The sequence below is a fragment of the Lepidochelys olivacea genome (assembly GCF_965140295.1).
Source record: "Lepidochelys olivacea isolate rLepOli2 genome assembly, chromosome: 2".
Lineage (NCBI taxonomy): Eukaryota > Metazoa > Chordata > Testudines > Cheloniidae > Lepidochelys > Lepidochelys olivacea.
Window position 1 is genome coordinate 1,995,453 of NC_140412.1, and position 26,281 is coordinate 2,021,733.

Consider the following 26,281-nt stretch of genomic DNA (forward strand, 5'->3'; position numbering starts at 1 on the left):
GCTTGCCATGTAAATCAGCCCTTAAGTGTGCAGAGTTCAAAAAAAGATCAATTAAGTTTTCTGGTTTGGTTGGGGCTAGGTTGGTGGCTGGCTGTATGGATTACTGGCCACAGCAGTGCACTAAGTTCATCACTATTGGAAAAGTTGATATGTCCCTAACCTTTCAGTTGAATTACAATGGACTGTACCACCTTTAGCTTGCACTAGTACAGTGGTCTCAAGATATAAATGGCTATAAAAGTGTGAAATATTTGTCTGTCCTCAGAGTGTCTGTGTGCTGGGCTTTCTAGTATCTTGGCTTGTGCTTTCCGTAGATCATTTTAGAGGCCCATAACAAACAGGTTCTCTGTCTCTTGTCTTAAAATTCAAGAGCTTAGTTCTGTGAGGTGTTAACATTCTCAGCTTCCTCTGATTTCAGTGCAAGTCAGAGATCTGGATTGTAACCCCCCCACCTCTCCCAAGATGCAGTCTTTTTGTCTTTGTTCATGGTGGCTGATGTAAATCATTGTTGTCTTACTGTTCACACTCTAACCTTTAAAAGGCTAGAGTGGATTCAGGGAGCACACACTTGGGTACTGTCTGGGAAGCAGAATTGATAAGTGTTACTAAGTTCCCTCTAAGCTGCGTGGCCACGCCGCTGCCGGTTAAGCCCCACGCAGGGGCTCAGGGCTGCGGCGGGGAGAGATGCCTCTCCCCAGCACAGACCTGCCATGGTGGGGAGAAGTGCCCCTCCCACACCCAGAACCCCTCATGCCTGGCTCCACCCCAGAGCCTTCACCCCCTACCTGGAGCCCCCTCCCACACTCCGAACCCCTCGCCCCCCCCCCCACATGAATTTTGTTATGTGCACCAATATAGAATCATGGAACTGGAAGGGATCTCAAGAGGTCATCTACTCCAGTCCCCTGCACTCAGTGTGTCACACATCACCTCCATATTGGTGCACACAACAAAATTCATTCCGCACATGGACACACAAAATGGGTAGTGTCCTTTTGCCTTGTCATTAACCTTCCTGCCTGTGGGACTGGCTTGTTTTGGTATGCTACATGTAATCTTGGAAAATACTTGCTTGGGTTATTTATTTCCAGCAAGGAAACTTAAGTTTTTACATGTAATGTCCCCAGCTTTGGTGGCTGTGAACCTGATCCAAAAGCTATTGAAGTTAAGAGGAGTCTTCTCCATGACTTCAGTGGGCTCTGGATCAGGCCCTATTGTATGAGTGCCCTAGATTATAATGTGATGTGCAAACCAAAGAGCCATGGAACTCACCCATCTTTGAAAAGCTTTGCAAACAAAATGAGTGGCACAGGATTGTCAGATTTGTTCACAGTGAATTGCTGTTAGTAATCAAGCAATTAAAGCAAAATATCAGTGTAATTCTTTTACAGAAAAAATATCCACTTAAAGTAGAATATCAGTGCATGCAATGTCTTTTTTGTAGCGGGTCACTTTGTTTATAGCCTAACTTTTAAGTATCCTGGATCTTGCAGTGACCTGGATTTAAGAGATGAAATCCAGCCCATGGAAAAGTCACTGGAAGAGCTGGAAAATCAGCGGGTGCAAATGGAAATGGAGAAGGACACACTTTATACTCAGCTCCAGCAAGAGGTTGGTAACTCTTTCCCTCCTCCTAGTACAAGACAGTGGGTGGCAGGTATAATTGGGTCTGGAAACAGCCTCCAGGCAATAGAAAGTCGTGTTTGTTAGTGGTTAAAACAGCTATTCTCCTCCAGCTAACTTCACCCCTGCCACTCAGATGGGCTGTATTTCAAACCCGGAGAAAGGCTTTTCATGGTTAGTTGTTCCAGTGGGGAGAAGAGGAGGATGGATAATCCAGAAATCGCATATGAAGAAAATCTAACTCAAGCCTTGGGAGCTGTGCAATAAGAGAAGATGTAGTGGGATCCTCAGCTCTCAGATTGCCAGGTTAGAGAGGAAAATGCTCTTAGATCTAGTCCATCATCCAGGAGACAGTGCTGAACTGTACTCTACAAAATGTTCCTCCAGCGTTTTACCCCGTAGGTTTGAAACAGCCTAAGCAATAGAGCTTCCTCATCTCATAGTCTAAAGATGAATGAAAGTTAGGCATTGTACTTCATTAGTACGATTGTATAGGGACCTTTTATAGAGAAAATAAACAAACTATCTCTGCCTCAAGAGCTTGGAGCCAACCTTAGATACATGCCTTCTCTTCTTGTGTCATGTCCTCAGGCAAGATGGGTAGTGAGGCTTACACAAAATAAAGTTGAAGTTACTTGTCTTTTACTTAATCTCAATTTTATCACTATAACATTGGTGTGGAGTGCCAGTCACTGCTGTGCTTGGGTGTGATGAGTCTTGAGGACTCCCTCAAGGTTCTCTTCTGGGAACTTCTGTGATTTGTGCCGTTGAAAGCTTTGTTGTGTTCAGTTGTGTCTAGCCAAATGTTTCTAGTTCATGGAATTTTTCTGATTTAAACACTCTCCCCCCCGCCCCCCAACCTTAGGAAATATCACTTTTAAAAAAATGCATAAAACCCATTTAAGGTCTAAATTACCTATGGGACACAGCCTGGTGATTGGGGCAGTGTGGAACTTTAAATTTCTAATGTTTTTAATGCTTCCGGTATTCTGTTCTTTCATAGCAGCAACGGCAAGGACCTGGTGCAGAAAATCCAGCCTCATTCCAGAAAGAAAATGACCTTAGGAAGAAAATCCTAGAGAAGGAATTCAGAGTGAGTGCCCTTGGGAGCCATGATCTGACCAACTTTTTGTTCAAACAAGGAAATGTGGATTCTTCTTCAAGTGATGATCCCTAACATGTTCCACTGTGGGTTATGCGTGCGTACCATGTGCCTGGAGCTGGAGAATTTGAAAGTATTGTCCGCTAGTCTGCACATGTGCCCTGGCTCAGCTCGTGTTTCTGACCAAGTGGATAAAAGGCGGGGCAAATCGACCAACTTCTCACTGCTGCATGAGCCAGGTCGGAACCTCTCTGTGTCCGTAGCTTTGGCTTCATCCCTTAAGATACTATTTAGCTTTGTAAATAGTTTTTAGCGCCTTGTACTGTTAATAATGTTAGTGTTTTCATAGTTTTTAGTGCCAGATTAATCTTTGGGGGAACACTTCACTTCCCCCTAATGCCCCATGTGGGTACTGGACTCAGCCCAAGACTCGGGGCTTCAAACTCTGTTTCCTGCCTGCAATCCTTCTTTGTCAGTGACAACCACTATTGCTTTGGGAAGCTCACGTTGCAGTGAGGTGCAGTATCTGCCACTCATTCCCCAGCTGTGCCTGGGAAGGGCAGGAACTCCACCTTTGAAAACACCTCCGTGGAAAAGACTGAGAGGGTTCAATTCAGCCCAGATGGGGGAAACCCCCCCCTGTACACCAGCCTGACGAAGCAAGGCCTGGCCTTCCTGCTGCGAAGTCGGACACTGGTTCCAGAGATGTTACCCTCATAGACGCCCCCAGCAGGATATTCTCGGGAACCCAGGAAGCATTCTCATATGCCTGGGACTTCAACAACACCGGATTTGGCTCTGAAGAAGCTCAGCTGAAGAGGACTTCCAGTAGAACCTCAGAGTTACGAACACCTTGGGAATGTGGGTTGTTCACAACTCTGAACAAAACGTTAGGGTGGTTCTTTCAAAAGTTTGCAACTGAACATTGACTTAATACAGCTTTGAAACTTTACTATGCAGAAGAAAAATCCAACTTTTAACCATCTTAATTTAAATGAAACAAGCACAGAGATTCCTTACCTTGTCAAATCTATTTTTTGGTAGTTTACATTTAACATAGTACTGTACTGTATTTGCTCTTTGTTGTTGTTGTCTCTGCTGCTGCCTGATTGTGTACTTCTGGTTCCAAATGAGGTGTGTGGTTGACCGGTCAGTTTGTAACTCTGGTGTTTGTAACTCTGAGGTTCTACTGTAGTACATCCTAAGTCCCAGAGGCTTGACAAGAAAGTCCATAAATATCAAGCTCCATAAATACTGGAAAGCGATTAGTCTGTATTGTTCTCGGCACCTCCCCAGACCTCAGGATCTGTTGGCTCTGACAATGACCGTTCACCTCCGACTTGTCGCACAGTCTTCGACAGCACCCTCTCCAGCTCTGATGGTCCAGACAAAGACAGCCACTCTCACACTGGGGAAAACTGAGTCCCAGGCCGCTTCACAGGACATCTTCACATTCCTGGTTCTGGCATCCCCTCCACTGGGTCTGTTCCTTTCCAGAGATGTTATAACACCACCTGGAAATCAACAGCTCAGAGAAGTTTATTGCCTGTTCCTTCCTCAAGGTGCACCTTCCCTTCAGTGGCACCACCTCTGGAACAGGAATCAGCTTTCTCCTCATCCGGAGACTCCAAACCACCCGAGGAACCTTCGTTTCCTTACCCTACATATCTTCCACCACCCGAAAGACTTACACCTGCTTGGGAACAACCTCTGTATTTAGCTTGGAGCCGCTGGCACTTCATGCCATTGGGGCTTCCATGTCCCCCTTTTAACCCTGCCTACTGGCCATATTGAGGGCCCTGGGACCAGTACCGCTCTGCAGTGTCTCTCAGGTCTGCTAGGGAGTCACTCCTTGCCTCCTCTTGATTTGAGACACTCTGATTCCCCCCCGGATCCTTTAGAGGAGGAAGAGCAATATGCACTGGACCCAACAGTTCTGCCGGAACCAGCAAGACTGCTATCTTCATCTCTGGACGACGTGGTAACCCCCACATCTCCCTCCCTCCCACCCCCCAGTGAATTCAAGCAGTTCCAGGGTCTTTGTTGTAGAGTTGCTGGGTAACTACGATTCCTCTTGAAGGGTTTTTCAGGAATCCCAGCACAAACTCCTTGACATCCTCCACCCATCTGTCTCCAGCAAAATAGTGCTCCACGTAAACGAAACTATAATGGAGCCCATTAAGGCTGTTTGGTTCACTCCCGCCGCCTGTGCTTCCATCCCCAACAGGGTGGGGAAATGTTGTGCACTGGCCAAAGGGGCTGAAATTTTGTTTTCTCGCCCTCCTCCCAAGTCCTTGGCATAAGCCGCTTCTGACAGGGCTCTACGGCCACACCCATGGTACGCTCTTTGTCTGCAGGAGGAGAAGTGCCCACACTTACTGGGGAGAAAGGTCTTCCTGTTATCTAATCTCCAGTGCAGGATAGCCAACTATCAGGCAATAATGATCGAGTGCGACTTCTTGAACTACTCTAAGTTTACGGAGTTCACCGACAGCCTTCCACAACAGGACAGTGTTTGTTTCCAGGCATCGATAGACTAAGTCAAACTAATAGTCAAGGCTGCCCTCCAGTACAGAGTCGATGCCACTGACATACCCTCTAGAGCCATGGCTACTACCATTGTCATGTGCAGAGAATCATGGCTCCATGTGTCAAAGTTCCCTTGAGAGGTCCAGAATACTGTGGAGGAAATCCCCTTCGATGAACCACAATTACTCAGTCAGAAGATGGATGAATTCCTCCGTAGTTTGAAGGACTCTAGGGCTATCCTCCACTCTCTGGCGACATATACACCTCCCAAGAGAAAGCTCCATCAATAATCATCTAGACCTAGACGTGCGGGGAGGGATAGCTCAGTGGTTTGAGCATTGGCCTACTAAACCCAAAGGTTGTGAGTTCAATCCTTGAGGGGGCCATTTAGGGATCTGGGGCAAAAATTAGGGATTGGTCCTGCTTTGAGCGGGGGGTTGGACTAGATGACCTCCTGAGGTCCCTTCCAACCCTGATATTCTGTGATTCTATGTGGCTCAACAGGTTTTCCCCATCAGATGCCCTATGGAGCACCATGCAAAAGGCGGAATGTTCAAAGAACTCACTTTCCTGCACCTTCTGCAACAGGGTTGGCCTTCCAATCTCAACCGGCAGCGAGGCACAATTTTTGAAGGGACCTTGAGAGCTGTGAACCACTAGGCCAAACATTGTCGGACCTTCACATGCCTTTTGTAGATTGTCTGGCACGCTCTCAACCCTTAGAATGTAGTACCAGACCAGTGGGTGCTGAATGTCATCCGCGCTGGCTCTGTGATTGAGTCTGCTTTCCTACCTCCTCCACAACGCCCTTCTCCTACCTCCTTTAGGGACTACTCTCCCAAAACTATTCTCAAGCAAGAGGTGGGCTACCTATTAGAGCGAGGAGTGATAGAACATGTCCCCCATAGATACCAAAGAAACGGCTTTTACTTGACTTATTTTTTTATATCCCAAAAGAAGGGCATATGGAGACCAGTTCTCAACCTCCACCACCTCAACCACTTTGTCCGTAAACTCAAGTTTTGTATGGTCTCACTGGCCTCTGTAATACCATCCCCAAAAAAGGACACGTGGTTTACAGCTCTTGATATGAAGGACATCTACTTTCATGTAGATATTCATCTTGTTCACAGATCATCCTCACATTCATGATGGGCCCTGGCCATTTTCGTTACAGAGTGCTCCGTTTTAGCATAGTCTTCACGGTAGTGAGAGCTCACGCCAGACTCCTTGGTCTCCTTGTCTTTCCCTACCTCGACAACTGGCTCCTTGTTCATAAGTCATGCCAGAAGGCCCATGCATCAACTCTAATGATTCTACACTTCCTCTTCAACCTAATAGCTCTCTTTGACACGGGTAAAAAGCCTTGTGGATAGGGGGAAAGTGGTAGATGTAGTGTATCTTGACTTTAGTGAGGCTTTTGATACTGTCTTGTATGACCTTCTCATAAACAAACTAGGGAAATACAATGTAGATGAAGCTACTATAAGGTGAGTGCATAACTGGTTGGAAAACTGTCCCCAGAGAGTAATCATCAGTGGTTCACAGTCAAGCTGGAAGGGCATATCAAGTAGGGTCCCATAGGGATGAGTTCTGGGTCCAGTTCTATTCAAAATTTTTCATTGATGATTTAGATAATGGCATAGAGAGTACACTTATAAAGTTTGCGGACGATACCAAGCTAGGAGGGGTTGCAAGTGCTTTGGAAGATAGGATTAAAATTCAAAACAATCTGAACAAACTGGAGAAATGGTCTGAAGTAAATAGGATGAAATTCAATAAGGACAAATGCAAAGTACTCCAATTAGGAAGGAACGATCAGTAGCATGCATACAAAATGGGCAATGACTGCCTAGGAAGGAGTACCGCAGAAAGGGATCTCGGGGTCATAGTGGATCACAAGCTAAATATGAGTCAGTTTAACACAATAGCAAAAAGAGCAATCATCATCCTGGGATGTATTAGCAGGAGTGTTGTAAGCAAGACATGAGAAGTAATTCTTCCACTCTACTCTGTGCTGATTAGGCCTCAACTTAGAGTATTGTGTCCAGTTCTGGGCGCCATATATCAGGAAAGATGTGGACAGACTGGAGAAAGTCCAGAGAAGAGCAACAAAAATGATGAAAGGTCTAGAAAACATGACCTATGAGGAAAGATTGAAAAAATGGGGATTCTTTAGGCTGGAGAAGAGAGACTGAGGGGGACATGACATAGTTTTCAAGTACATAAAAGGCTGTTACAAGGGGGAGGGAGAAAAATTGTTTTCCTTAACCTGTGAGGCTAGGACAAGAAGCAATGGGCTTAAATTGCAGCAAGGGGGCGTTAGGTTGGACATTAGGAAAACTTCCTAACTGTCAGGTTGGTTAAGCCCTGGAATAAATTGCCCAGGGAGATTGTGGAATCTCCATCATTGGGGATTTTTAAGCGCAGGTTAGACAAACCCCTATCAGGGAGGTCTAGATAATACTTAGTCCTGCCATGAGTGCAGGGGACTGGACTAGATGACCTTTCGAGGTCCCTTTCAATCCTGTGATTCTATGAGTCTTCCCTGGGTGTAAATCCCAAAAAACCGTTCTCACCCTCCAAAATTCGGCAGGACAGGGCACAGGTTATCCTGATCACTCCCTACTGGTCTAGACAGTTTTGGTTTCCGAATCTTCTGCACATGTCATTCTGAATACCAATCATCCTCCCAACGTTCTCCTGACTTAGCAGAATGGCAAGACCAAGCACACCAATCTGCATTTTCTTCATCTCAAGGCTTGATTTTTGGATGGACGTTGTTCTTGAAACATGCATGTTCTGCAGCCATATGAGACGTACTTTCTAATGGTAGGGAGGATTCCACTGGATGATTCATCCTGGCTAAGTGGAGATATTTTTCTTCTTGGGCACATCAGATATCTCTCTCATTTTAGACGATACCTTTTCTCTAAAGACATCAGGTCTATCCATCAGCTCCTTGAGAGCCCACCTGGCAGTGATTAGTGCATTCTGTCCTCCTTCTCAGGGTTACTTGGTCTTTGCTCATCCATTAATCACCAGATTTTGGAAAGGCCTACTTGGAACCTTTCTGACTATTCACAAGCCTACCCTTGAGTGGGACTTGAACCTTGTTCTCTCAGCACTTACACGATCACTCTTTGAACCTCTAGCTTCCTGCTCCATGTCTCTTCTCTCCATGAAAGTCGCATTCCTTGTAGCTATCATAGAATCATAGAAGATTAGGGTTGGAAGGGACCTCAGGAGGTCATCTAGTCCAACCCCCTGCTCAAAGCAGGACCAGCCCCAACTAAATCATCCCAGCCAGGGCTGTCAAGCCAGGCCTTAAAAACCTCTTAAGGATGAAGATTCCACCACCTCCCAAGGTAACCCATTCCAGTGCTTCACCACCCTCCTAGTGAAATAGTTTTTCCTAATATCCAACCTAGACCTCCCCCACTGCAACTTGAGACCATATCACCTTAGCCAGAAAGGTTGGCGAACTTGGAGTGATGATGGCAGATCCTCCTTACATTGCATTCCATAAAGATAAGGTTTTGTTATGTTTACACCCCAAATTCACTCCCAGGGTTGTCTTGGAATTTCACTTGGACCATTCAATCCACTTACCTGTGCTCTTCCCTAAACCGCACACTTCCTCAGAGGGACAGATGTCTGGCAGGCCTTAGCCTTTGTTCTACACAGAACACGACCAATCAGGAAGTCCCCAAGACTATTCATCGCTCTAACAGAAAGACTAATGGGACAAGCGATCTCGACTCAGAGGATCTCCAAATGGATCTCTGGCTGCTTTCTACTGTTACCAAATATCGAGCCTCTCTCCCACATGGGGGAAGAGCTCATTCCACAAGAGCACAAGCTGCGAGTATGGCATCTCTTCAGGATGTACTCTTCCTTGATATCTGTAATCCAGCCATGTGGGACTCTGTTCACACCTTTACGAGACACACTGTCCTAGTCCAGGACTCCTCTGCTGATGCCTCCTTTGGGACAGCAGTCCTTTGCTCAGCCCTACCATCAACATCCTCACACTCTCCTCCTACTTAAGTACTGCTTGTTAATAACCCACACTGGAATACAATAGGGACCATCACTCTAAGAACAGGAGTTTACTTACCTGTAACTGGAGGTTCTTTGAGATGTGTAGTCCCTATTGTGTGGTCCCTATTCAACTGTCTGCTCTCCTTTGGATCTCCTCCGATTCATGATGGAGAAGGAACTGGAGAGGCAGTCGGTCCACATTGTCCTTTATCCCCTTGGTTGGAGAGACAAGGTGATCCAGGAGGCATGCATGGATCAGTGGACACTACTTTCAAATTCTCCAGTTCCAGGCGCATGGTGCACATGCGTAATCCACAGTAGAATACAGATAGGGACCACACATCTTGAAGAACCTCCAGTTACCAGCAAGTAACGTAACTTCCTGTTCCTTTAAGTTACTTCCTTGGGCAACCTTGTCATTCCTCACCCTGAACAGCAGTGACACCCCAATAAAACAACAACCTCTCTGTGCAGGTCACATGCAGCTTCAGCTTTTGGTTGCAGTTGAAATTTTGTGTTTTTTTTTTTTTTAAATGATGTCACCTGTTCTGGATATAACCTCGTTTCTCCCCTTTCTTCTTTACTTAGATTAGTAAATTGCAGAGAGAGAAAGATATGAAGCTTCGTGACATTAGTCTGATCTGCGTTCAGTCCCGAAACAGATTTTCCAAACAGCGGATTTGGGTGGATTTCAACAACGGCCTTCAGGTAGGAATCCATGGGAACACCACCTCTATCTCTGCAGAAGGGGAGACAGCTCTTCCGGGCCACCATCTGGATTTCGCTGCTCTAAAGTAGTGAGTGGATGCAGTGAACCATAACTGAAATCTGAAATGTCGTCAACTTTCACAGAAAAGTTAAAGGGAATCCATATGTTTTTGGTGCTACCACTCCTTTTATCTGAATCACTGATGTTTCTATGTGTACTACTAATGAATGGTTAGGGCACCTTTTTAATGAGAAGCACATTATCTAGCAGAGAGCGCCTCTGTGTTCTTGTTTGGCTAATTTCGGGAGACGAGTTGTATGTTCATCCATAGATTGCCATTATGACTTTCTGAATAACACAGGCCAGAGAACCGGACCAAATGCAGCTCATGGTAGAACTAGCACATATCTCTTATAAAGACAAGAAATACTCATTCTAGTGTCTAAACTAGATTTTAGCTAAAGCCTCTGCAGCTGATCAACAAGTCTGCTTTGAGTAGAGGTGAAATGGAGGCTGTTCTTTGTTGCAGGAAATGAGAAGGAAAGCAGCATATGATGAAGATGAGGAAGAAGAGGAGACTGAGGATGAAGAGTTAACTACTTCAGACACAAGTGACCCTGGTGAAGTTGAATCCCAGCATGGGAAACTTCTGGTTTTCACAGTCAGCTCTACAGAATATCTAAAATTGCATGGAAAACTGCTCCGAGATGGGCAGCCGCAAGTCTTCCACAATGAGGAGGATACAGGTATTAACACCTGCTAACTTGAGCTCAAGTATCATGCTGCTGAGTTAGTGATCTGTTGTCTTGATTGCTCACTAATACAATGATCTGCCCCCTGTAACTTTGAGGTCGGTTTGAGTGTTCTCCCAGGTACATGGCCAATGGGCATTACAGATATCACTTTTGTTTTATATCTTCTTCTTTAAAAATATCTCTACGTCCAGTTCTTGCAACAAAATGTTTCCCGATCACTGTTTTCCTAGTCCTCTTCCCCGAGTCTTCCTTTTCATATTTTGTCTGTTTACTAGGTGTTTGTACAGAGCCTGGCACAATGGGGTCCCGATTATGACTGAGGCTTCTGAGTGCTAAATAATTTCTGAGGAAGAGGGTCCATGCAGGGGAATGGTCATGTTCTCTTGTCTCTTTGTTCAGAAATACCGGCTCTGAAGAAGTTTGCCATTCAAACTGCCTTGCAGCATAGCATGGTGGCAACAGAGAAGGTGATCAGAAATGTGGCTCGTGTCATAAGTCAAGTGGTCAATTATCTGACCAATCAGAGAGCAGAGGTAAGCATACACTAATGTTTTTAACTTACTTTTATTTGGGTTGAGCAACTATTAAGTTTCCTCAAAACTGATAAGTATTTGCAAATGCAAAATACGGAATAGACCAGTGGTTCTCAAACTTCATTGCACCGCAACCCCCTTCTGACAACAAAAATTACTACACAACCCCAGGAGTGGAGACCGAAGCCTGAGCTTGCCTGAGTTCCACAATCCCAGACAATATGTCTATTCCAGTGGTTCTCAAACTGTGGATCGGGACCCCAAACTGGGTCAGTACCTGGTTTTAATGGAGTCGCCAGGGATGGCGTTAGACTAGCTGGAGCCTGAGCCTCACTGTCTGGGGCCAAAACCAAAGCCCGAGCCCCATCGCCCTGGGCGGGGGGACCAAAGCCGAAACCTAAGGGCTTCAGCCTCAGGCAGGGGGCCTGTAACCTGAGCCCTGCCATGCAGGGCTGAAGCCCTGGGGCTATGACTTCAGCCCCGGGTGGTAGAGCTTCCGGCTTCAGCCCTGGGCCCCAGCAAGTCTAACGCCATCCCAGGTAACTCCATTAAAATGGGGTCGTGATCCAGTTTGGTGTCCTGACCCACAGTTTGAGAACCGCTGGAATAGACATATTGCAGTGACTTGCATGGACTCTAGGTTTATTGCATGATACATGTTGCTGGCTGTTAGTGCTATTGTCCTGGGTCCTACTCAAGATGAAGAAGAAATGCTGGAATGGCGGCCAGCAAAATGAACAGTATGGCCTAGTAGACTCCTGCTTAATATACGTATTTAGGGAACCGAAGAGACTGTCTTCTCTCTGTTTGCAGCACAAGCCCTGAGTTTCTCTCTTTTAAAATTAATCTTTGTATTTTACTTGTTTAATGCATTTCACGTTGACTGACTTCTAGTACATAACCCAAATGGAACTCCTCTGTGACAGCAATGATGGCAGACAATGGGCAGTCATTAGTTTGAACCAAAGACAAACTCATACATGAGAGAAAATTGTAACTACAATAGAACCTCAGAATTATGAACACTTCGGAAATGGAGGTTGTTTGTAACTCTGAAATGTTCGTAACTCTGAACAAAATGTTATGGTTCTTTCAACAGTTTACAACTGAACATTGACTTAACACAGCTTTGAAACTTGACTATGCAGAAGAAAAATGCTGTTTTCTTTTATTTATTTATTTTTAGTAATTTAACACAGTACTGTACTTGCTTTTTGCGGGGTGAGCTCTCTGCTGCTGCTGCCTGATTGCGTACTTCCAATTCCAAATGAGGTGTTGACTGGTCAGTTTGTAACTCTGGTGTTCGTAACTCTGAGGTACTACTGTATGCCATTGTTCTTGGTCCAGTACTGGCCTGTGAAGCATACTTGTTGGATGGGTCCCATAGGTTCACTTTGTAGCAGAGTGAGGAAGGCAAAGGTATTTAATCATGTCACTAAACCAAGGGATGCCAAATGGCATTCTCTGCGTCATATCCAGCTCCAAACATTCTGAAGTGCAGCCTGTGCCCACTTTATTGTTTTTCATATGGAGTTGTGGCCAGAAGACTCCAGTTCCTAGCATATGAGGTGTGGCCTGAATGCTTGGGTTAGGGTTAGGGTTCCGGATGGGACCTGTAGTTTCTGTAGGCTGTACCTCTTTGTTAAAGATGTGGGTGGCTAAGTAGCTATAGCTCTTTGGCTCATGGCATCTTGCTGCTGCTGCCCTGTGTTATGCTGCCTTTGAATGTAATGCAGGGTGCCCACATATCTGTGGTGTGTGCATGCTTTGATGGTCACAGGATCTTCCACTGGAGAGATGTGTAGACTTATTGGATATAGGTCTGTATGCAGCGTTGTTGCTGCGTCGGTCCCAGGATATTTGAGACAAGGTGGGTGCGGTAATATGTTTTGTTGGACCAGCTTCTGTTAGTGAGAGAGACCAGCTTTTGAGCTTACACAGATACCTGAAGAAGAGCTCTGCATAGCTAAGAAGCTTGTCTCACTCACTGAGAAAAGTTGGTCCAGTAAAAGATATTACAGCATCCAACTTGTCTCTGGATGTGGATCTAGTAGACCAGCAGAGCTGTGGGTTCTGTACGAAGTTAGCTCTCAGTTGTGTTCTTTAATTCTTCTAGGTGCTGTTTAGCCAACATCTAGTGACCTGAAGCAATGTAGCAGGCGGCCCACGTTGATTGCTCGCATTGTATGCAGGCCTCTGGATGTTTCTGAAGCAACTGGCAGAGCTCAGCAGGGATGTAGATGGCCTCATGTGCCTGTTGCACTGAGAGCTTTTTACATTGCATTGCCCTGTTAGGATCTTCTCTGTTTGCCTTTCAGGACAATTCTCACCGGGCCCAGGTTCAAGAAATCGTGCAGGAGTGCCTGTCAAGACTACCCACGCTCTTTCAGGAGGCCGTGGAAGACAGCCTCCATGACATCAAGTACTATTTTTCTGTCCTCATTCTCGCCAGCCTAAAGAAAGGAGCCAGAAGGGCAGAGGAGCTGTGTGAAGACAAAGTCAGAAGTTGGGGTTTACCTGTAAGATACGTGCTTCTGTTTGCCAAACCCTCTCCTATGCTGTCACTGTCAACACCCTTGCCATCCTGCCTGCCTCTCAAGCTTAGTGCTGCCTTTCACTGCTCTTTCCTTCTGCACTTACATTATTGTACCCCTCTGCTCTCCATGTACTGTGTTCTGTACAAAGCCAAATATAAAATGATGCTAATGCTGATCTATGTTGGAGCGGTGTGATGAGGACTATCTAGTGTTTTTTTGCATCACTCTAAAAATGCTATGTAACTGGGGTGGGATATTAGTGGTGGTAGTTTTAAGGAAAGAATCTATACATCGGAATGGATGAGCTCCACCTAAACCAAAATGGAACCAGATTGCTGGCACTTAAAATTAAGAAGGTCGTAGAGCAGTTTTTAAACTAAGAGCTGGGGGGCAAACCGACAGGTGCGGAGGAGCATGTGGTTCAGACAGAGACATCCCTTAGGGGAGGATCTATTAATGGGTATTCTCTATATCCTTGTAAAGAGGAGAGGATGGAAGATAAAATATGAGTAGGATCTGATGAGAAACAGTCAAATGAAAGTCTCATTCAATTACATCATGTAATGGCAGAGAGCTAAACAGTGACAGTTTTTAAGTGCTTGTATACAAATGGTAGAAGTCTATAAATAATAAGATGGGTGAACTAGAGTGCCTCGTATTAAATGAGGGTATTGATATAATAGGCATAACTTGGTGGAACGAGGATAATCAATGGGACACAGTAATACCAGGGTACAAAATATATCAGAAGGACAGAATAGGTTCGTTCAGGTGGGGGAGTGGCACTATATGTGAAAGAAAGCGTAGAATCAAATGAAGAAAAAAATCTTAAATGAACCAAACTGTACCATAGAATCTCTTTGGATAGTAATTCCATGCTTGAATAATAAGAACGTAGCAGTAGGGAGATATTACCGACCACCTGACCGGGATGGTGATAGTGACTATGAAATGCTCAGGGAGATTAGAGGTGCTATAAAAATAAAAAACTCCATAATAATAATGGGGGATTTCAACTATTCACATATTGACTGGATACATGTCATCTCTGGATGGGATGCAGAGAGTCTCTTGACACTTTAAATGACTGCTTCTTGGAGCAGCTAGTCCTAGAACCCACAAGAGAAGAGTCCATTCTTGATTTAGTCCTCAGTGGAGCACAGGATCAAGTCCAAGAGGTGATTATAGCTGAATCACTTGGTAATAGTGACCATAATATAATTAACATCCCTGTGGTGGGGGAAACACCGCATCAGCCCAACACTGTAGCATTTAATTTCAGAAAGGGGAGTTATACAAAAATGAGGAAGCTAATTACACAGAAATTAAAAGGTGCAGCGCAAAAAATGAAATCCTTGCAAGCTGCATGGAAACTTTTTAAAGACACCATAATAGAGGCTCAACTTAAATGTATACCCCAAATTAAAAAACATAGTAAGAGAACCAAAAAAGTGCAACTGCAGTTAAACCACAAAGTAAAAGAAGCAGTAAGTGGCAAAAAGGCATCCTTTAAAACATGTAAGCTAAATCCTATTGAGGAAAATAGAAAGGAGCATAAACTGAAGTGTAAAAATAGAAAAAGAATTTGAAATATAGCTAGCCAAAGACTCAAAAAGTAATAGCAAAAAAAATTTTTAACTACATCAGAAGCAGGAAGCCTGCTAACAACCAGTGGGGCCATTGGATGATTGAGATGCTAAAGGGGAACTCAAGGCTGATAAAGCCATTGCGGAAAAATTAAATGAATTCTGTGCATCAGTCTTTGCAGCTGAGGATGTGAGGGAGGTTCCCAAACCTGAGCCATTCTTTTTAGGTAACAAATCTGAGGAACTGTCCCAGATTGAGGTGTCATAGGGGAGGTTTTGGAATAAATTGATAAACTAAACAGTAATAAGTCACCAGGTATTCACCCAAGAGTTCTGAAGGAACTCAAATGTGAAATTGCAGAACTACTAACTGTGGTATGTAACCTATCATTTTAATCCGCTTCTGTACCAGATGACTGGAGGGTAGCTAATGTGATGTCAGTTTTTTAAAAAGGCTCCAGAGGTGATCCCAGCAGTTACAGGCCGGTAAGCCTAACTTCAGTACCAGGCAAACTGGTTGAAACTATACTAAAGAACAGAATTATCAGACGCATAGATGAACGTGATTTGTTGGGGAAAAGTCTGCATGATTTTTGTAAAGGGAAATCATGCCTCCCCAATCTACTAGAATTATTTGATGGGGTCAGCAGGCATGTGGACAAGGGGGATCCAGTGGATATAATGTACTTAGATTTTCAGAAAGCCTTTGGCAAGGTCTCTCACCAAAAGCTCATAAGCAAAGTAAGCAGTCATGGAATAAGAGGGAAGGTCCTCTCGTGGATTGGTAACTGGTTAAAAGACAGGAAACATAGAGTAGGAATAAATGGTCAGTTTTCAGAATGGAGAGAGGTAAATAGTGGTGTCCCACAAGGGTCTATACTGGGGCCAGTGCTGTTCTACATATTCATAAATGATCTGGAAAAGGGTAAACAGTGAGGTGGCAAAATTTGCAGATGATACAAAACTACTCAAGATAGTTAAGTCCAAAGCAAACTGTGAAAAACTGGGTGACTGGGCAAAAAAAGGGCAGATGAAATTCAGTGTTGATAAATGCAAAGTAATGCACATTGGAAAACATAATCCCAACTATACATATAAAATGATGGGGTCTAAATTAGCTGTTACCACTCAAGAGAGAGATCTCAGAGTCACTGTGGATAGTTCTCTGAAAACATCCACTCAGTGTGCAGCGGCAGTCAAAAAACGAACAGAATGTCGGGAATCATCAAGAAAGGGATAGATAATAAGACAGAAAATATCCTATTGCCTTTATATAAACCCATGGTACTCCCACATCTTGAATACTGCATGCAGATGGGCTCGCCCCATCTTAAAAAAGATATATTGGAATTGAAAAAAGGTTCAGAAAAGGGCAACAAAAATGATGAGGGGTACGGAACAGCTTCCATATGAGGAGAGATTAATAAGACTGGGACTTTCCAGCATGGAAAAAAGACGACTGAGGGGGGATATGATAGAGGTCATGACTCGTGTGGAGAAAGTAAATAAGGAAGTGTTGTTTACTTCTCATAACATAAGAACTAAGGGTCATCCAGTGAAATTAATAGGCAGCAGGTTTAAAACAAAAGGAAGTATTTCTTCACACAACACAGTCAACCTGTGGAACTCCTTGCCAAAGGATGTTGTGAAGGCTAAGACTATAACAGGGTGCAAAAAAGGACTAGATAAATTCATGTTGGATAGGTTCATCGTTGGCTTTAGCCAGGATGGGCAGGGATGGTGTCCCTAGTCTCCATTTGCCAGAAGCTGGGAATGGGTGATGGGATGGAACACTTGATGATTACCTGCTGTGTTCATTCCCTCTGAGGCACCTAGTATTGGTCACTGTTGGAAGGCAGGATACTGGGCCAGATGGACCTTTGGTCTGACCCAGTCTGGCCATTTTTATGTTCTTAGTAAATACCTTATGGAAGGAAAGGTATGGCACCCTGGCACCCCCATTCCATTGAAATGAAGAAAATTCCAAGGGTTGTTAGCAAAAATGTGCATTGCTCTGGGTAGATGGTGTAGACTTTAGTCATGTAAGGGTTTTGTGGGTAATAGAGAAGATGTTGGCTGCTGTAGCTCAGTGAATGACTAATTGTGCTAAGATGTGTTTCATTTACTGTCACTGTTTGCTTCACCTCTCCCAGTTAAACAGCATCGTGCATTTTAAAAATGCTGCACAACCACTAGTAAATCTACACAGCCATTTGTAAAAAGAAAAGGAGTACTTGTGGCACCTTAGAGACTAACCAATTTATTTGAGCATGAGCTTTCGTGAGCTACAGCTCACTTCATCGGATGCATACCGTGGAAACTGCAGCAGACTTTATATACACACAGAGAATATGAAACAATACCTCCTCCCACCCCACTGTCCTGCTGGTAATAGCTTATCTAAAGTGATCATCAGGTTGGGCCATTTCCAGCACAAATCCAGGTTTTCTCACCCTTCACCCCCCACACACAAATTCACTCTCCTGCTGGTGATAGCCCATCCAAAGTGACAACTCTCTACACAATGTGCATGATAATCAAGTTGGGCCATTTCCTGCATAGCAGCGGCACTGCTATGGGTACCCGCATGGTCAGCGGCACTGCTATGGGTACCCGCATGGCCCCACAGTATGCCAACATTTTTATGGCTGATTTAGAACAACGCTTCCTCAGCTCTCGTCCCCTAAAGCCCCTACTCGCGCTATATTGATGACATCTTCATCATCTGGACCCATGGAAAAGAAGCCCTTGAGGAATTCCACCATGATTTCAACAATTTACATCCCACCATCAACCTCAGCCTGGTCCAGTCCACACAAGAGATCCACTTCCTGGACACTACAGTGCTAATAAACAACGGTCACATAAACACCACCCTATACCGGAAACCTACTGACCTCTGTTCCTACCTACATGCCTCCAGCTTTCACCCTGACCACACCACACGATCCATCGTCTACAGCCAAGCTCTGTGATACAACCGCATTTGCTCCAACCCCTCAGACAGAGACAAACACCTACAAGATCTCTGTCAAGCTTTCTTACAACTACAATACCCACCTGCGGAAGTAAAGAAACAGATTGATAGAGCCAGAAGAGTTCCCAGAAGTTACCTACTACAGGACAGGCCTAACAAAGAAAATAACAGAACGCCACTAGCCGTCACCTTCAGCCCCCAACTAAAACCCCTCCAACGCATTATTAAGGATCTACAACCTATCCTAAAGGATGACCCAACACTCTCACAAATCTTGGGAGACAGACCAGTCCTTGCCTACAGCCTGCCCCGCAACCTGAAGCAAATACTCACCAACAACCACATACCACACAACAGAACCACTAACCCAGGAACTTATCCTTGCAACAAAGCCCATTGCCAACTGTGCCCACATATCTATTCAGGGGACACCATCACAGGGCCTAATAACATCAGCCACACTATCAGAGGCTCGTTCACCTGCACATCCACCAATGTGATATATGGCATCATGTGCCAGCAATGCCCCTCTGCCATGTACATTGGTCAAACTGGACAGTCTCTACGTAAAAGAATAAATGGACACAAATCAGATGTCAAGAATTATAACATTCATAAATCAGTCGGAGAACACTTCAATCTCTCTGGTCACGCAATCACAGACATGAAGGTCGCTATCTTAAAACAAAAAAACTTCAAATCCAGACTCCAGCGAGAAATTGCTGAATTGGAATTCATTTGCAAATTGGATACTATTAATTTAGGCTTAAATAGAGACTGGGAGTGGCTAAGTCATTATGCAAGGTAGCCTATTTCCCCTTGCTTTTTCCTACCCCCCCACCCCCCCGCCCAGATGTTCTGGGTTAACTTGGATTTAAACTTGGAGAGTGGTCAGTTTGGATGAGCTATTACCAGCAGGAGAGTGAGTTTGGGTGGGGGTGGGGGGGTGAGAAGCCTGGATTTGTGCTGGACATGGCCCACCTTGTTTACCATGCACATTGTAGGGAGAGTGGTCACTTTGGATGAGGTATTACCAGCAGGATAGTGAGTTTGTGTGTGTGGTTTTTGGGAGGGGGGTGAGGGAGTGAGAGAACCTGGATTTGTGCAGGAAATGGCCCAACTTGATTATCATGCACATTGTGTAGAGAGTTGTCACTTTGGATGGGCTATCACTTTGGATGAGGCCAGTGAAGAAGCTTGGCAACATGTGACCTCCAGAAGAGGTAAGCGGAATGTCCGGGTTCCAGTAACACAGACACAGGTAACTAACCGCTTTCATGTTCTCTCCACAGGTACCATTGCGGAGAGTGGACCAGATGATATGTCTGGGGCGAGAAAGCAGAAGGAGACTCCGCTGGTTGGAAGGCATGAGATGCGATGTCCTGAGGTTGGGGGTTCCACGACCACCACTCCCAAGAGGAGAAGGCGAGTGGTGGTGGTCGGGGACTCTCTCCTCCGGGGGACTGAGTCATCTATCTGCCGCCCTGACCGGGAAAACCGAGAAGTCTGCTGCTTGCCGGGGGCTAAGATTTGCGATGTGACGGAGAGACTGCCGAGACTCATCAAGCCCTCGGATCGCTACCCCTTCCTGCTTCTCCACGTGGGCACCAATGATACTGCCAAGAATGACCTTGAGCGGATCACTGCGGACTACGTGGCTCTGGGAAGAAGGATAAAGGAGTTGGAGGCGCAAGTGGTGTTCTCGTCCATCCTCCCCGTGGAAGGAAAAGGCCTGGGTAGGGACCGTCGAATCATGGAAGTCAACGAATGGCTACGCAGGTGTCGGAGAGAAGGCTTTGGATTTTTTGACCATGGGATGGTGTTCCATGAAGGAGGAGTGCTGGGCAGAGACGGGCTCCATCTTACGAAGAGAGGGAAGAGCATCTTTGCCAGCAGGCTGGCTAACCTAGTGAGGAGGGCTTTAAACTAGGTTCACTGGGGGAAGGAGACCAAAGCCCTGAGGTAAGTGGGAAAGCGGGATACCGGGAGGAAGCACAGGCAGGAATGTCTGTGAGGGGAGGGCTCCTGCCTCATACTGGGAATGAGGGGCGATCAACAGGTTATCTCAAGTGCTTATATACAAATGCACAAAGCCTTGGAAACAAGCAGGGAGAACTGGAGGTCCTGGTGATATCAAGGAACTATGACGTGATCGGAATAACAGAAACTTGGTGGGATAACTCACATGACTGGAGTACTGTCATGGATGGTTATAAACTGTTCAGGAAGGACAGGCAGGGCAGAAAAGGTGGGGGAGTAGCCCTGTATGTAAGGGAGCAGTATGACTGCTCAGAGCTCCGGTACGAAACTGTAGAAAAACCTGAGTGTCTCTGGATTAAGTTTAGAAGTGTGTGCAACAAGAGTGATGTAGTGATGGGAGTCTGCTATAGACCACCGGACCAGGGGGATGAGGTAGATGAGGCTTTCTTCTGGCAGCTCACGGAAGCTACTAGATCGCATGCCCTGATTCTCATGGGTGACTAATTTTCCTGATATCTGCTGGGAGAGCAATACAGCGGTGCACAGACAATCCAGGAAGTTTTTGGAAAGCGTAGGGGACAATTTCCTGGTGCAAGTGCTAGAGGAGCCAACTGGGGGGGGCGCTTTTCTTGACCTGCTGCTCACAAACCGGGTAGAATTAGTGGGGAAAGCAAAAGTGGACGGGAATCTGGGAGGCAGTGACCATGAGTTGGTTGAGTTCAGGATCCTGACGCAGGGAAGAAAAGTAAGCAGCAGGATACGGACCCTGGACTTCAGGAAAGCAGACTTCGACTCCCTCAGGGAACGGATGGCCAGGATCCCCTGGGGGACTAACTTGAAGGGGAAAGGAGTCCAGGAGAGCTGGCTGTATTTCAAGGAATCCCTGTTGAGGTTACAGGGACAAACCATCCCAATGAGTCGAAAGAATAGTAAATATGGCAGGCGACCAGCTTGGCTTAATGGTGAAATCCTAGCGGATCTTAAACATAAAAAAGAAGCTTACAAGAAGTGGAAGGTTGGATATATGACCAGGGAAGAGTATAAAAATATTGCTCGGGCATGTAGGAATGATATCAGGAGGGCCAAATCGCACCTGGAGCTGCAGCTAGCAAGAGATGTCAAGAGTAACAAGAAGGGTTTCTTCAGGTATGTTGGCAACAAGAAGAAAGCCAAGGAAAGTGTGGGCCCCTTACTGAATGAGGGAGGCAACCTAGTGACAGAGGATGTGGAAAAAGCTAATGTACTCAATGCTTTTTTTGCCTCTGTTTTCACTAACAAGGTTAGCTCCCAGACTGCTGTGCTGGGCATCACAAAATGGGGAAGAGATGGCCAGCCCTCTGTGGAGATAGAGGTGGTTAGGGACTAGAAAAGCTGGATGTGCACAAGTCCATGGGGCCGGACGAGTTGCATCCGAGAGTGCTGAAGGAATTGGTGGCTGTGATTGCAGAGCCATTGGCCATTATCTTTGAAAACTCGTGGCGAACCGGGGAAGTCCCGGATGACTGGAAAAAGGCTAATGTAGTGCCAATCTTTAAAAAAGGGAAGAAGGAGGATCCTGGGAACTACAGGCCAGTCAGCCTCACCTCAGTCCCTGGAAAAATCATGGAGCAGGTCCTCAAAGAATCAATCCTGAAGCACTTGCATGAGAGGAAAATGATCAGGAACAGCCAGCATGGATTCACCAAGGGAAGGTCATGCCTGACTAATCTAATCGCCTTTTAGGATGAGATTACTGGTTCTGTGGATGAAGGGAAAGCAGTGGATGTATTGTTTCTTGACTTTAGCAAAGCTTTTGACACGGTCTCCCACAGTATTCTTGTCAGCAAGTTAAGGAAGTATGGGCTGGATGAATGCACTATAAGGTGGGTAGAAAGCTGGCTAGATTGTCGGGCTCAACGGGTAGTGATCAATGGCTCCATGTCTAGTTGGCAGCCGGTATCAAGTGGAGTGCCCCAAGGGTCGGTCCTGGGGCCGGTTTTCTTCAATATCTTCATAAATGATCTGGAGGATGGTGTGGATTGCACTCTCAGCAAATTTGCGGATGATACTAAACTGGGAGGAGTGGTAGATACGCTGGAGGGGAGGGATAGGATACAGAAGGACCTAGACAAATTGGAGGATTGGGCCAAAAGAAATCTGATGAGGTTCAATAAGGATAAGTGCAGGGTCCTGCACTTAGGACGGAAGAATCCAATGCACAGCTACAGACTAGGGACCGAATGGCTCGGCAGCAGTTCTGCGGAAAAGGACCTAGGGGTGACAGTGGACGAGAAGCTGGATAGGAGTCAGCAGTGTGCCCTTGTTGCCAAGAAGGCCAATGGCATTTTGGGATGTATAAGTAGGGGCATAGCGAGCAGATCGAGGGATGTGATCGTTCCCCTCTATTCGACATTGGTGAGGCCTCATCTGGAGTACTGTGTCCAGTTTTGGGCCCCACACTACAAGAAGGATGTGGATAAATTGGAGAGAGTCCAGCGAAGGGCAACAAAAATGATTAGGGGTCTAGAACACATGACTTATGAGGAGAGGCTGAGGGAGCTGGGATTGTTTAGCCTGGAGAAGAGAAGAATGAGGGGGGATTTGATAGCTGCTTTCAACTACCTGGAAGGGGGTTCCAAAGAGGATGGCTCTAGACTGTTCTCAATGGTAGCAGATGACAGAACGAGGAGTAATGGTCTCAAGTTGCAGTGGGGGAGGTTTAGATTGGATATTAGGAAAAACTTTTTCACTAAGAGGGTGGTGAAACACTGGAATGCGTTACCTAGGGAGGTGGTAGAATCTCCTTCCTTAGAGGTTTTTAAGGTCAGGCTTGACAAAGCCCTGGCTGGGATGATTTAACTGGGAATTGGTCCTGCTTCGAGCAGGGGGTTGGACTACATGACCTTCTGGGGTCTCTTCCAACCCTGATATTCTATGATTCTGTGATCACCAGCAGGAGAGTGAATTTGTGTGAGGGGGTGGAGGGTGAGAAAACCTGGATTTGTGCTGGAAATGGCCCAACTTGATGATCACTTTAGATAAGCTATTACCATCAGGACAGTGGGGTGGGAGGAGGTATTGTTTCATATTCTCTGTGTGTATATAAAGTCTGCTGTAGTTTCCACAGTATGCATCTGATGAAGTGAGCTGTAGATCATGAAAGCTCATGCTCAAATAAATTGGTTAGTCTCTAAGGTGCCACAAGTACTCCTTTTCTTTTTGCGAATACAGACTAACACGGCTGTTACTCTGAAACAGCCATTTGTGAGTTTCATCCATCTGCCAGTTTCACTTGTAATCTAGACTTCTGAGTTTTGTATTAAGTGTGTTTGTACAGTGCCCACTACAATGGAGCTGTGATTGGAGCCGTTAACCACTACCTGAATACAAATAATAGAACATTGTATGGGTGCTGCACTCCTGCCTCTTAGTCTGCTCGCTGTTCTAGTGTATCTCACGCCACCTCCCTGAAAACTATTCTGCATTGGCACATACATAGTTGTCTTATTTCTGTAGGGGAACAGCACCTAGTAGTCCATAAGTGGGCAAGGAATTGTCATGGTAAGTTGACTATCCCTTTTGAGCTGCTCTTTTTATTTGTATTACTTTACAGCACTCAGAAGCTAAATCATACCCTGTCAGTGCCTTGCACAGATATGATATGGTTATCCCAAAGGTACATTTCTCACCTGTGAGCAACCAAAGAGCATATTCGTGTCTTAGAGTTGAACCGCTGTCTCCTGTGTACATTGAAATACTGTGAGAGACCCTCTCTCTCTTTGCTTTCTATTTCACAGGTTATTGGATACCCCTATGCTACGTATCGAGCTGTGTGCGCTCGTCAAGGTGTCTACAGCTCTGGAGCATGTGGTTTTGTTGATTTCAATGAGCAACTCACAGAGCCAATATCCAGTGCAATCTCCATGACATGGAATGACGTCTTCAGGTACCCTCCTTTTCACTGCACACTCGGACATTCTGACTAACACAAGACACTTGCAAACCTCTCTGGTATAAAAACAAACACAATTTTGTGCTGTCTGCCAAAAACAGTGAGATGAGCTGGTACAAAATGCATGGCCTCTGTTCTCTAATGTCCTCAGGCCACTTTATGCCGTAGGTGAAATGATATTCCAGCATTTGATACAGGGAAAGGCAAAACTTGATGATTTCTTCCCCTGAGGGGCTGAGCCTTCCAATTCACTTCCTGTCTCCCAAAAGGTGGAGATCACCTCATGGCTGATTTAGTGTCTAATTTGCATTGCTTCCTAAATGGGAAAGGATTAGTTATGCACTCGTTGGTATTTTTGTATTAAATTGTATCACACAGTCCCTAGTCTTGCAACCAAATGCCAGAGTGCTGGCACAGAGCCCAGTTTTCTTAAGTGCAGTTGCAGAATGGGGGCCCTATTCTCTAGTCGCTTCGTGTATTCAATTACTATTTTAAAAATACAGTCTTTATACACTGTATCTGTGTACTAGTTATAACTTGTATTGTAATGCAAGTCTTAACAAGGATGAAAGTGTTAAATTCTGAAACTCTTAAGTGAACGTAAAATTTACTAATCCTTTGGAGAATATTATTTATATCATGGAGTAACAGTACTTATTTAAAATATCCTCTTCTGAATTAAGAAATCAATCACTTGTAGCCTATGTGATCCAAACTTTGGAACAGTAGATCCATAATATAAATTGCCATACTGGATAGTGGTCTATCTTTTATAGGTACTAATACACCGCTTCATTAAAAGGTATAAAGTGCTTTGAGATCCTCTGATGGAAGCTGTTATAGAAGTAGGAAAGCCCAGGACAGAAACAGACAGATCTGATGCAGCAAGGGTTCCCTGAAAGGGCACCTAGCATTTGTAGTGAGACTTTAGACCCTGTGGAAAAAAATGCAGATGTTTCATAGAACTCATTTCTCTGGACATAACTTCATCATTTGGTCATCAGTATGACCCCACCATTTTATCTCCTCCAAGAGCAGTTAAGTGCATGGTGATCATGCCCCCAAATGCCCCTTTTCGCATTGCAGCGTGTTACTCATGCCCTTAGGTGCCTGGATTAATCCTTGAATGTATTTTCCCCCTTCCAGTTGTAGATTGGCGGAGTCCATCAAACAGTTCAGCAAAGCCATCTTAGATAAATTGAAATACTTCTTCAGAGATCTCAAGAACAAGCTCCAGGAAAAAGGCAGAAACACAGAGCCAGTAAGCGTCATTCAGAGGCATCAAATGGAAGCTGTCCAGGCTTTGGTAAGATTGGCAAGGGGGTCCATGCAGTGGATGCCCTTCAAAACTTGTCTGTTTTGTGTTGGGTAAATATGGTGAGGATGCCTCACTGTTTACAGTTTGCCCTGTGCTTACTATAGGGAATCTGCAAATGCTCAAGTAATATAACTGTTGTGGGTAATAGGCAACGTTTGGTAAGCAGCCACTTCATTTGAAATGAGAGAACTTTTTGTAGCAAACCATACTGATTTTTCCTTCCTTCACTTCTCAGATGTGTAACTTTCTCCTGGATCAGACGGAGTACATCAATAAAAGGCAGCGTGGTATATCCCGTGTCCTGACGCCAGAAATACAGGCTAGCATGAAACCAATATATGCAGGTAGGAAAATCCTATAGCTGGGCTAAGTCTGGCTTCCTGTGCATTGAGTTCCTGACCTGGGAACCAAATTGTAGCAGTGACGCAGGGGGGGATTTGATAACTGCTTTCAACTACCTGAAAGGGGGTTCCAAAGAGGATGGCTCTAGACTGTTCTCAATGGTAGCAGATGACAGAACGAGGAGTAATGGTCTCAAGTTGCAGTGGGGGAGGTTTAGATTGGATATTAAGAAAAACTTTTTCACTAAGAGGGTGGTGAAACACTGGAATGCGTTACCTAGGGAGGTGGTAGAATCTCCTTCCTTAGAGGTTTTTA

General features: G+C 45.2%; 1 protein-coding gene across 3 annotated transcripts in view; it reads left to right on the plus strand.

Moving 5' to 3' along the window:
* LOC311516072 (uncharacterized protein) overlaps nt 1-26,281 on the plus strand; it is a 109,188-nt gene that overhangs the window by 52,712 nt on the left and 30,195 nt on the right. For 2 of the 3 annotated variants that reach the window (XM_084619715.1, XM_084619717.1), the window contains exons 12-20: nt 1,494-1,611; nt 2,627-2,716; nt 9,887-10,006; nt 10,537-10,753; nt 11,162-11,295; nt 13,614-13,814; nt 24,152-24,300; nt 25,453-25,612; nt 25,860-25,968. In XM_084619715.1, the coding sequence (XP_084475841.1) occupies nt 1,494-1,611; nt 2,627-2,716; nt 9,887-10,006; nt 10,537-10,753; nt 11,162-11,295; nt 13,614-13,814; nt 24,152-24,300; nt 25,453-25,612; nt 25,860-25,968 (1,298 nt within the window). The remainder of the gene's footprint in view (nt 1-1,493; nt 1,612-2,626; nt 2,717-9,886; nt 10,007-10,536; nt 10,754-11,161; nt 11,296-13,613; nt 13,815-24,151; nt 24,301-25,452; nt 25,613-25,859; nt 25,969-26,281) is intronic. The other variant, XM_084619716.1, reaches the window with a different exon arrangement.